The sequence below is a fragment of the Scyliorhinus torazame genome, chromosome 9, assembly GCF_047496885.1.
Source record: "Scyliorhinus torazame isolate Kashiwa2021f chromosome 9, sScyTor2.1, whole genome shotgun sequence".
In the NCBI taxonomy this organism is placed as follows: Eukaryota; Metazoa; Chordata; class Chondrichthyes; order Carcharhiniformes; family Scyliorhinidae; genus Scyliorhinus; species Scyliorhinus torazame.
Window position 1 is genome coordinate 22,756,974 of NC_092715.1, and position 12,247 is coordinate 22,769,220.

The 12,247-nt window shown below is 43.7% G+C and overlaps 1 protein-coding gene across 2 annotated transcripts in view; it reads left to right on the forward strand.

The window, feature by feature from the left end:
• The window catches only part of fam193a (family with sequence similarity 193 member A), a 304,881-nt gene that overhangs the window by 260,653 nt on the left and 31,981 nt on the right, over nt 1-12,247 (forward strand). The window contains exons 14-17 of one of the 2 annotated variants that reach the window (XM_072515688.1): nt 102-356; nt 3,830-4,043; nt 5,813-6,076; nt 11,237-11,519. In XM_072515688.1, the coding sequence (XP_072371789.1) occupies nt 102-356; nt 3,830-4,043; nt 5,813-6,076; nt 11,237-11,519 (1,016 nt within the window). The remainder of the gene's footprint in view (nt 1-101; nt 357-3,829; nt 4,044-5,812; nt 6,077-11,236; nt 11,520-12,247) is intronic. The other variant, XM_072515689.1, reaches the window with a different exon arrangement.

Sequence of the window (12,247 nt, forward strand, 5' to 3'; positions counted from 1 at the left end):
GTATTCTCTCAATGGTGGAGCCACTCTAATCCAAGGCATATCTTAAACGGGCATTTGATTATCAGATAAAGCTGCTAAAAATGTTTACTCTTTTTCCAAAGGCTGACCCGGTTCAGAATGTTTGTGAATGCCACGTCTGCAAGCAAGAAGGCTCTGGCCTGAGCACCTCCGCACTTGCGGCCGGCCGTCTCCCCAGCGGCCACCAGTTTTTACCCACAGAGAAGCCTTCCCATCCTGCTCTTCACCTCTACCCCCACATCCATGGGCATTTACCACTGCACACCATCCCTCACCTGCCTCGGCCACTCCTCCATCCAACCCTCTACGCAACAACTCCACCGTTCACGCACAACAAGGTAAGGCTTTTTTCTGCTTGGAAAGGAGAGGGTTTCCTTTCCACATATTCTTACCTTGTGCATAAGCACCTTTCTGAAAGATTTTCATCTTGTAAAACATTTAAAATCTGTGCGTACAACAGCTTAGATCTGATGGATATCATTTTTAGGATTCTCACTTTCAACTTAATACCTAGCAAGTGGTGATACTGTTGCCAATGATGTTTTGGCAAGCAGCTGAAATCCCCCATAGGTATGCGGCTGTACTAGCTGTTTTGATGTACATGTTTCCGAAGAGGAGTCTATTAATTTTTTTTTTTATTGAAAATATATATTTTTTTTTTTTTTTTTTTTTTTTTTTAAAGAGTATCCAATTCATTTTTTTCCAATTAAGGGGCAATTTAGTGTGGCCAATTCATCTACCCTGCACATCTTCAGGTTGTGGGGGTGAAACCCAGACAGATACGGGGAGATTATGCAAACTCCACAAAGTCATTGACCCAGGGCTGGGGTCGAACCCGGGTGCTAACCACTGTGTCACCTTGTCACTCGTCTCTGAGCTGCTTCTAATGCAATTACATTTTTTTCAAGTCAGGTGACTAAAACTGCACACAGTATTCCAGATATCCTCTCGCCAATACCCTGTATAGTTACAGTAAAACTTCCCTACTTTTATATTCCATGCCCCTTGCAAAAAAGCTAATATTCCATTTGCTTTCCTAATCACCTTCTGTACCTGCATGCTAATTTTTGAGTTTCATTTACCAGGGTACCCAGATCCCTCTGTACCACTGAGTTCTGCAATTGTGTTCCATTTAGCGTGCTGATGTTTCATTTATTCTGCCAAAGTGGACAAGTTGACATTTACCTACCTTATACTCCATCTGCCAGATTTTTGCCCGTTCACTTAACCTATCTATATCCCTTTGTAGACTCTGCCTCCTCTTGACAACATACTTTTCTATGTATTTTGGAGTCATCAGCAAATTTAGCTACCATACATTTGGATCCTTCATCCAAGTCATTTATATAGATTGCAAATAATTGAGAGCACAGTACTGATCCCTTGTTGCAGCTTGCAAACCAAAAAAGACCTGCAATCTGTTAGCTAACCAATCCTTATCTGTGCTCCTGTGTTAGCTGTGCACAGTATAATCCCATCTTGCATAGTAACCTTTGATGTGGTACCTTAACAAATGCATTCTGGAGATCCAAGCGCATCACATCTACAGGTTCCGCTTTATCCACCTTGCTTGTTCTTTCTTCAAAAAAACGCTTAAGAAATTAGTTAAGCACAGTTTCCCTTTCACAAACAGATATTAACTCTGCCTGGTCAAAATTGAATTTTCTAAGTATCCTGCTATCATCTCTTTAATAATGGATCCTAACAATTTCCCTTTGATAGATGTTAGGCTAATTGAGCTGTAGTTTCCAGCTTTCTGTCCCGCACCTTTCTGGTGACATTAACCATTTTCCAAACTACTGGGGTCCTTCAGAATTAAAGGAATTCTGGAAGACAAGAACAGTTAATAATTTTAAATCTTATATCAATAGGTTTTTGCTTGCCAGATTTATAGAAGAATATTGGGCGGGCCATGGTGGATGGGTGGTTGGAGTTGAGATACAGATCAACCATTGAATGGCAGAGCAAGTTCAAGAGGCTGAATGACTTACTTTGGTAGGGACAATATTGGAAGCAGCCCAGCAGTTCCAGGTTGTTGCTAACTTTCTCCTTGGTTCAATTGCTCTGTTTTATTACCTTTGCTCTCGAGTCGCCAGGTATCTTTATACCGCCACGAGGTTCAAGTCCGGGTAATGATCAATGACCCAATACACCGATTAGTAAGATTCAAATCAAAGCACATTTATTATACACAGTAATCGCTACTCATGCACAAATTCTACGTCTAAGCTACTTCTACAACGAACAGGCCTATACTTAACTTCGGACTGGCCCACCAGGTCAGGGGAACAAATGGCCTTTCTTTCGGGTTCTGAGTCTGCGGGATTCGAAGTTGGTACGGATTGGTAGCTAGGAGCGCCTATCTCGTAGCGAGCATTGAATTAAGACTTACTTTGTTCGACGGTCACTGCACCGGTCACGGTCAATGTTGGTTCGTGTTGCTGGGTGACCCGGGCAGGACGAAGAGGTGAAGAGAACGATTTGAACTTGGGGCTTAACTCTTATAGTCCCCAGGGGCTTCCCGCCTTTCAGGGCGGACCCTGTACCTGGTCCCAAGTGATTGGACTTTGTCCCAATCGCTTGGTTTGATTTCTCTAATACTGGAGCGGTTCCCTGATCAATGGGCGGTCTGGAGGTGCTCGTTCACCTCCTTTGTGTTGGCTCCTGCTGGCGCCGGGGAGTCTGGCTTTGCTTTGTGTGTCCCAAATGTTACTTATTGTTCCCGGGGATTGCTCATCAGTATGGCTGCTACATTGTTATGCTGATGGTCGCTGGTATCGATGTTGTCTGGCTTTTTGCAGAGTTAAATACACAGCAAACCTGCACCTGCTGGTTTCTGTCTATGTTGGCTGACTTTCCCATCAGCCTTTGCCGTTCGCCATTTTAAATCGGGTGTTGGCCAATTTAGGTGGCTGCAAGGTGAAGGCCGTCAAACAGGTTTTGGGGGATAATGAGTGGAAAGCAGATGTGTTTCTGCCAGCGACAGTCAAGAAATATTCAGTTCCCCCTCACAAACCATAGCATCCTATCAGCTTTCCTAATTGCTTGCGAGCCTTTTGTGAGTCATGCACTAGGGAACCCAGATGCCTCTGAATCACAGAGCTCTGCAATCTCTCACCATTTGGATAATGTGCTTTTTATTCTTCCTGCCAACTTTAAATTTTCTCACGTAATACTCCACTCGCCATATCGTTGCCCACTCACTTAACCCATCTATGTCTCCTTGAAGCCTCCTTACATCCTCTTCACGTCTTAATTTCCTACCTATCTTTGTGTCATCGGTAAATTTAGCGACCATACTTTCTGACCTTTCATCCAAGTCATTTATATAAATGGTAAATCACAGCATCTCTGACAGAGCAGCACTTGCTCAGTATTGCATTGAAGTGCCAACCTCAATTTTTGTGCACAAGCCCTGGAGTGGGACTTGAGGTGTGAGTGCCACCATCTGTGTGCGACTGGAAGTGGCGCAAGGTGTTTTCTAAACATTTTTTCTCTCTTTATATGGTGCGTTTTCTCTTTCGAAAAGAGAGCACAACACGTGTTTGATCAAAACCATTATCATTTATACCAGTCATGCCTCCCTACTATGAAGCCTGGAATAAATTGTAACACTCTTATGATCTTCTGAAACTGGTGCAAATGAAAGGCCATCACTAATTTTCAGCCCAATAGATAGATGGTTAATTGTTCAAATACTTAATTCTGACTTGCTAGAAGCTTCAACATGCAAGTTTGAGAGCGGTGCGTCATTCACATGATAATTAATCATGGAATGAATAATTGTGACTAATTTTGCTTTGCATTGCAGGCTCTTCCGTCAGCCCCACCTCCGAATCATACGAGCAAACATCAGGTGTTCAATGCTTCCCTCCAGGACCACATTTACCCAAGTTGTTTTGGTAGTACTGACTGGAACAACCCGCTCCTTACGTCCCACAAATTGGCAAGTCTATGGGGATCAGAATTAATAAACGGGGACAAGCCATGGAACCCCGCTGCTTTTCTACCAGAAACATTATCTGGTAAGGAGCTCTTTACATTTCACTGCACATGAAAAGACACCCTTCAACGCAGTCATGTGAATTGCTTTTGCTTGACTGATTGATAATTAAATTGATGTTGCCCTTTTTTTTAAGTGTAACTTTGAATATCATGCAGATATTTTGACATTTCTGTGCACTGTCTCTGATATCTTCATACCAGAAATTTACTTTGCTGTGTCCTTTTCCTTTTTAAATATTATAGGCAACTGGGTGGGGACAGTGGGTCAGCCACTGTCCTTTATTCCCTTGGCCCTGTATTTAAAGCCAACCCAGGCTGATGGGGTGAAAGTCCTCGAATTATAAGGATCATATGCGTGCTGAGTTTGGGAAGTCTCTGTCCAACTCCTATAGGCATGTGCCTGCAGCGCAAAACCTCAGCACTAAAATGACAACCTTGCTGAGAGGGCGACCCAAGATGGCTGGTATGGGAAATGGAAGCGTGTGGCAGCCTTGCAGCAATCAGGTGCTTGTCTGACGCAGGAGCTGAGATATGTTGTTAGGGTAGAGTAGGAGCTTTAATCTGCGCTAACTGTGTTTTCCTGCCCTGGGAAGGTTTACTCTGTATTTAACTCTGCAATTCTTGATCTACGAAGGTTTGCTGCTGACTAAATGCCTGAAGTAAAATGTTTCATTGACCAACAGTAAAATCTGCAAGATTGGTTTTGGCAAAAGGGATGGTTGATTGGATTTTGGTCTTGCTATTTGAGAACGGCAACTTTATTCCCACTGCACCATCCAGTCACTTTGCAAATACATCAGTATCAACTGCAACTGCAAAACAATCACCAAATTCCCCCATACAGAAGTATGATGTGTGTATTTTGCAGAACCCTGCTGTCTCGGTATGGAATTTGGTCAACTTTCCTTCTGCTTGTGTTCACTACAAATAGCACAGTGTTAGCACTGTTGCTTCACAGCGCCAGGGATCTGGGTTCGATTCCCGGCTTGGGTCACTGTCTGTGCGGAGTCTGCATGTTCTCCCCGTGTCTATGTGGGTTTCCTCCGGGTGCTCCGGTTTCCTCCCTTAAGCCCCGAAAGACGTGCTGTTAGATGAATTGGACATTCTGAATTCTCCCTCTGTGTACCCGAACAGGCGCTGGAGTGTGGCGACTAGGGGATTTTCACAGTAACTTCATTGCAGTGTTAATGTAAGCCTACTTGTGACACTAATAAAGATTATTATTATTAAATAGTGATAGATTATGGAAAGAGGGTTCAGCCCATCAGTGGTGATTGTAGCCACCAAGGGTGGTGTGACCTCATGCACAGCCCTCAATGGAAGGGAGAGAATCATCAACAAATTAGTAGCTTGTGGCTGGGAGGAAACACTGACAGCTTCCTCACTAATTCTACAAGTCGACAGGGCAACTACATGAGACCAATGTTACCTGATACTTCACTGGGCAAATTTAATTAACCTATTTAACACATTAGTAAAACCTATTATCATTGCTCTCGAGGAACTTGTCAAATCATTCTCAAAAGACTGTGTTGTATCCATATGTAAACATTTTCCAGAAAATGAATATGTAGGAAAAGTAATTGTCCTAGATTCTAGCCTACATTTTTAGAGGCCTGTTCAGGGCTGTCCTATCACTGGAAAAAATAAGATTAATAGATTACTTTATCTATGGCCAAATACTGGTCTGAAATTAAGGTTGCCATGAAGGAATTGCAGGTCAAAGTAATTTTGCAAAGGTGCGGGGTGGGCTTGCAATGTTTACCATCTATTTGTCATTGTTTCACAGGCGTTATGTTGGGGTCACCACTGCCAGAGATTAGGCCCGAAGCACTTCCTCCCACAACTAGCACAGACACAGCTGTCACGGACACCAAGGAGAAAAAGCCGGCATCTAGGAAAAAATGTCTGTACAACCCCCCTCCTTCTATGGAAACAAACAAAGTCATCATGGCAACCTCCTCAGCCACTTCTTCTGTCTCATCAACAGCCACTACTGTGCAATCTAGCTCCAATCAGTTTAAGGTTTCATCCAAAAGGCCTACATCACTAGGTAAAGCCAACCCACTTTCTGAATTTCACTTCAGATGAAGCTAGATCATTTGGCATACCAAAGTTATTCAGATTTTCTTTTTGATGCTCTTTTATCCAATATGTGTTTCAATATGTTTAGATTCAAACAATCAGTCATTATGTCACAGGAGAAGACCATTTGGCCCATTAAGTCAATAGTGGATCCAAGCTTTAATTTTTAGTGATTTTTGTATTTTATCTGGTACAGATTGTCTTTTTTTTTTGTTCTCCCTGTTAATTGTTCCTAGTTCCCATCTTCCTTAAAGGGTTGACTGCTTGCTAGGGTTCCATTTCCAGAAGTGTTGGTACATTTTCCCAAATGGTTATTTTTCATATTAGTTTGACAACTAGCACCTATATACTTGAATCCAATGCTATATTCCACCTTGAATGTGATACTTGGCTGCCATCCCAATGCTCTGCTGTGTAGCTCAGTTACTCAGAGGATAATTGAATTAATCCATCACAGAGAGCTAGTAGACAGAAGTCTTTCCTTTTGGGGACTGAACTAAGATAATGCAGCCTTGTCGACACTAGGTTATTGCGTGTTGAGAGCCACACAGTTGGTTTTGGGTGCAGTATTTTTCAAATGCATTCCTTCATGGGGTGTGGGTGTTGAGACCAGCATTTGTTGCCCAACCCCGATTGCCTTGAACCCTTTGAAAGGGCAGTTAAGAGTCAACCCACATTGCTGTGGATCTGGAGTCACATGTAGACAGACCGGGTAATGATTTGTCGCTAATGTCGGATTTCCTTCCCTGAAGGGCCAGATGGGTTATTATGACATACAATGGTAGTTTCTTGGTTACCGTTATTGAGACTAGCTTTCGATTCCCGATTTTGTTCATTAAATTTAAATTCCACGAGCTGCCCTGATGGGATTTGAACATCGCCCTAAAGGTAGACTGAGCCTCTGGATTATTACTTCAATGACACAACCACAACCTGGTTGTCAGCTGTGACTCTGCATCAGAAGGTTTTGAGTTCTTGCCCTACTCCAGAGACGTGAGCACATCATCAAATCTGACTTACTGAGTGCTCCACGAAGCACTGCGTCATCAGCAATGCATTAAACTAAGCGTCTGCCTGCCTTCTTGGTAAGGTGTAAAAAGGCCCATGAAAAAGAGAGGGACGCTTCTCCTCAACATTCTAGCCAGTCCATTAACCCTTCTGTTTGCTGTTTGTGGAAGTTTGCTGTACATAATCTGGCTATCACATTTCCGATGTTGATGGGGTGGTGATACCCCAGAAATAAAGCACTTTGGAATGTCCAGACATTGCAAAAGGCTCGATTATAAATGCAAATGTTTGTTTTGTTGAGTGCCAATGTGTTTGGCTTTTGTAATTTGAGCTCAGTAGTAACCAACATGAGTTATGATGGCGAGGGTTGCAGCTGGCACTACGTGTGAGTGCACAGCTTTTCCTGAATGCTATTCCAATTGCGGAGAAGGTTGATCCGGTTGGGCACTTCCCAGTGAGAGGAACAAACCCTGTGCTGTATACTTGAGAGAAGACAGCTTGACATCTGGCATTACTGGCTGCATGCATTGTAGAAATTGAATACCCTTCGTCGTCCAGTACTTCCCCGGAGCGGAGAAACTACGTCATCTTCTTCACAGCCTTCAACACGTCATTGATGACGATGAACATCTTGCCAAGGTCATCCCCACACCCCCACTACTTGCCTTCAAACAACCGCGCAACCTCAAACGAACCATTGTTTGCAGCAAACTACCCAGTCTTCAGAACAGTGACCACGACACCACACAACCCTGTCATGGCAATCTCTGCAAGACGTGCCGGATCATCGACATGGATACCACTATTACACGTGAGAACACCACCCACCAGGTACGCGGTACATACTCGTGCGACTCGGCCAACGTTGTCTACCTCATACGCTGCAGGAAAGGATGTCCTGAAGCGTGGTACATTGGCGAGACCATGCAGACGCTGCGACAACGAATGAACGGACATCACGCAACAATCACCAGGCAGGAATGTTCCCTTCCAGTCGGGGAACACTCCAGCAGTCAAGGGCATTCAGCCTCTGATCTCCGGGTAAGCGTTCTCCAAGGCGGCCTTCAGGACCCGCGACAACGCAGAATCGCCGAGCAGAAACTTATAGCCAAGTTCCGCACACATGAGTGCGGCCTCAACCAGGACCTGGGATTCATGTCGCATTACATTCATCCCCCACCATCTGGCCTGCGAAATCCTACCAACTGTCCTGGCTTGGTACAATTCACACCTCTTTAACCTGGGGTTACCCCATCTCTGGATCTGTAAAGATTTAATCACCTGCTAATGCTCGCATTCCAAGCATTGTTTGGCATCTTTGAATTTGTCTATATATGTGCTTCTGGAACAGACCTCTTCATTCACCTGAGGAAGGAGCAGCGCTCCGAAAGCTAGTGACATCGAAACAAACCTGTTGGACTTTAACCTGGTGTTGTAAGACTTCGTACTGTGCTCACTAATTTATCATTGCTACAACTAAGTGCATCAGGCTTGATTTAGCACTGCGGCTCAATATAAATTGAATTCATTTCCTGTCAAGTTCACAGTTGTCTGCTGTATGGAAATAGAATCTGCGAATGTTATTTCTGATTTGGACAGCAAATCAGTCGGCAGGATTTCACTGAAATTGTAATTTTGAGACCTTCATCCCTCTCCATTGCCTCCATCTCCCACATAAGGGGATAGGCCATTTAGTGATCCAATGAGAGAGAGAGAGTGGTGAATCTTTGGAATTCTCTATCACAAAGGGCCGTGGAGGCACAGCTGTTGAGCGTGTGGAGGATAGAGATCGATAGATTTCTAGTTAATAAAGGCATCAAGGGTAATAATAATAAAAAATAATCTTTATTATTGTCACAAATAGGCTTACATTAACACCATAATGAAGTTGCTGTGAAAAGCCCCTAGTCGCCACATACCGGCGCCTGTTCGGGTACACTGAGGGAGAATTCAGAATGTCCAATTCACCTAACAGCACGTCTTTCAGGACTTGTGGGAGGAAGCTGGTGCCCCCGGAGGAAACCCACGCAGACACGGGGAGAACGTGCAGACTCCACACAGACAGTGACCCAAGCCAGGAATCGAACCTGGGACCCTGGTGCTGTGAAGCAACAGTGCTAACCATTGTGTTTCCGTGCTGCCCTGTTATGGGCGTAGTATGGAAAAGTGGCATTGAGGTAGATCAGCCATGAACTAGTTGATTGATGGAGCTGGCTCGAGGTCCCTGCGTGCACCTTTGCCACCTTCAGGTCCGACTACCCTACTGTTCACATCGATAAAGAAAAATTAACACCTTTTATGCACAACCAAAGTTGATAGTGTAAACTTCTGAGAAAGAAAAACAAAATCAACACCGACAAGAAGCTCTAGGCCACAAACACTTGTGTATTCATTTGATTCAATTCTTACTGATGGGATCTGAGAGTCGGCTATATTTGGTCAATGATTTGTTGTCAGTAACACAAATTGGGTGATCATATTGTGCAGTAGGTAAAAGATGCATCAGTGCTGGGAAAATGTAGTAACCACTGAGCTGGTAAGGATTATGAGGCAATTTCACCAACAAAAGTTTTAAAAATTTATCCAGTACGATGTGTGTTATAAGGGGACATCAGGTGCTCAAAGTCAACAGTCCCCCGCCCCCCTCAGGGAGTAAATTTTGTGGGTGGTAAAGTTTTTAGTTTCCTTCTCCGTCTGGTGGGCAGAAGACTCAATCAAATATTGAACACTTCTATACATTGTGTTTGGCCGGGCAAAACGCAGGTGAAAAATATCGTATTGTGGAAAGTGGAGCTGAGTAACATGAGGTATAGGAATAAACCATTCTGCCCCTTTGGGCTCACTCTGCCATTCAATTGGAACATGGCTAATTGCAGCTCAACTCTGTTTTCTTACCTTTGTTCATGTCCCTTGATACCTTTGCCCAACAAAGAACTACCTCTGTCTGGAAAGCTCTTGTTATCTGCCACTATCAACAGCGTTTGAAATTTCTACTACCCTTTATGAGGAACGAGTGCTTTCTGATATTTCTTCTGAATGACAAAGCTCATATTTTAACATTACAGTGAATCCTTGCTTAAAATTGTAATTGCATTCCTAAAAAGTGCAACTTGAAGTGAAACCACTGTAAGCGAATCAGATTTTCCTGTCGCAACAATATAAAAGGTGTAATTACGTTCTGCCTGACGATTCCCTTCTGCAAAAATACATTAAAATATTATACAAGTTGCATGTAGAAATTTAGGGTGTACAAACTAAAATTAATAAATTTGCAAATACACAAGAAATGTGTTAACCTTTTCTACTGCCTCCCAGAAGTCAACTTTTCCCTCTCTCGCAGACTCTCTCCCACTCATCATTTCCCTCCCAACATTCCCACTTAATGCTTCCCCGCCTAAATTTCCCTTTCCAAACCTTCGGTGTGAGCGAGGGCTCAGAAGAGGGATGCGAGATATAGGTAGCAAGAGAGCGAGAGGAACTGCACATGGGAAGGGACGGAGTGGGGAGGGAGTCGGCTGGAGGAGCGGGGAGGGAGTTGGCTGGGGGAGCGGGGAGGGAGTCAGTCAGGGAAGCGGGAAGACAGTCAGCTGGGGAGTGGTGACGGGAGAATCTAGGAGCGGGTGTGCCCATTCCAAAATGGTGACAATCGGGTTCTCGTTCCATTGGTCCGATGACAAAATGATGCTTGTGTAATTCTAGATGCTAAATGTGTATCGGTACCGACTCTGATATCTGTGACACTGAAGCTGAATGAGGCAACAGAAAGCCGGGACTGGCCTATGTCCCCTTGTTCTCTCGGAGTTGTTTCTCGGTGTCTATTTTGTTAAGTCTTTTTAAAGTTTTTAAAGCAGTGACCCTAGCCTGACACCTAGAGCAGTTGGCCTGGAAAGCTGCAATGCAGACAAGTTGTTGCTTAAAATTGCAGACTCAATATGGAAAGCTACTACCTCAGTTTACCTGAGATGAAATATATTCTGTTATTTTGTAATGTTTTCTGTTCAAGTGTTTCCATAATTGAAGAAACACGTTGATCCTAAGCTGTACTGTGTTGGTTTTTGCATTTCCAATAGTAGTGGCCCAAGTTATTGACTCCCTTTTGCTTTTTTTTATTTTGGCACAGGTGAAGTATTCCACAATTTAGGTAAAGAAGACCACAGACATCCAACACCAGTCGCACCTAGGAACAGTCCCACAGGTTTAACATCTCTTCCATCTCTCACCCCCACGCCACTGTCCCCTGCCTCTGCACCTCACATGCCTAACCTTGTGACTTCGCCTTTTCCAAAGACCGCTTCCACCGCCCCAAATTTTGTTGATCCACATTCTGGGCTCTGTCCAATCTCAACTGCAGCCCCTACTGCTACTACAGACGGTTCAGTGAGTGCTTCAGCCAGTGTCTGCAGGTGAGTGCATGACCATTAACTGTGACTGTTAAGATTATTTATTGTTTCAGGAAAATGTTTCCATTTAATACGTCAGGTGAAGCAAGCCTGGATCAAACTAAATCCAAGATTTATATATAGATTTCATGGTGGATACTTTATTGTTGTGGCCACTGATGTTAGACACAGGCTGGAAGTAGAACTGATCCTGATTCCATTCCACTTTGCTTGCATAGAAAATTTGGTCATCATTGAAGCCCTGATGCCAAATCTTGGTAAGTCAGCCATCTGAATAAATATTGTAGACTGATGCTGCCTTGCACTACTAAGGAAATGCTGCATTGTTGGTAATGCTGCCCTTTGGATGGGATATGAACTTGAGGTCATTTCTGTCTGTTCAATTGGTTCAGGTGAATGGTGAACGGTCCTATGACTCCATTTGAAACATGTTCTCCTGATGCCCCAGCCAATGTTCCTCTCTTAGCGAGCATTGCCATCAACTATGCGTTGCTGCTCTGTGGGATTGTGCTGTGGTTTAATTAGTTGCCACATTTGCCTACAATATTGCCTTGTATGCATGGAAATTTGAGACATGCAAATTGCTATATATATATATGCAGTTGATTGGAGTTAACTACAACAACTTTGCATATAGAGAAGAGTCTCCAGTTGCTTTACTGAACAGCAAAAGGTATTAGTGATCAGCAAACGAGAAGAATGCGAAGAAGCGAGCTAAAGGTAGGGGCAAG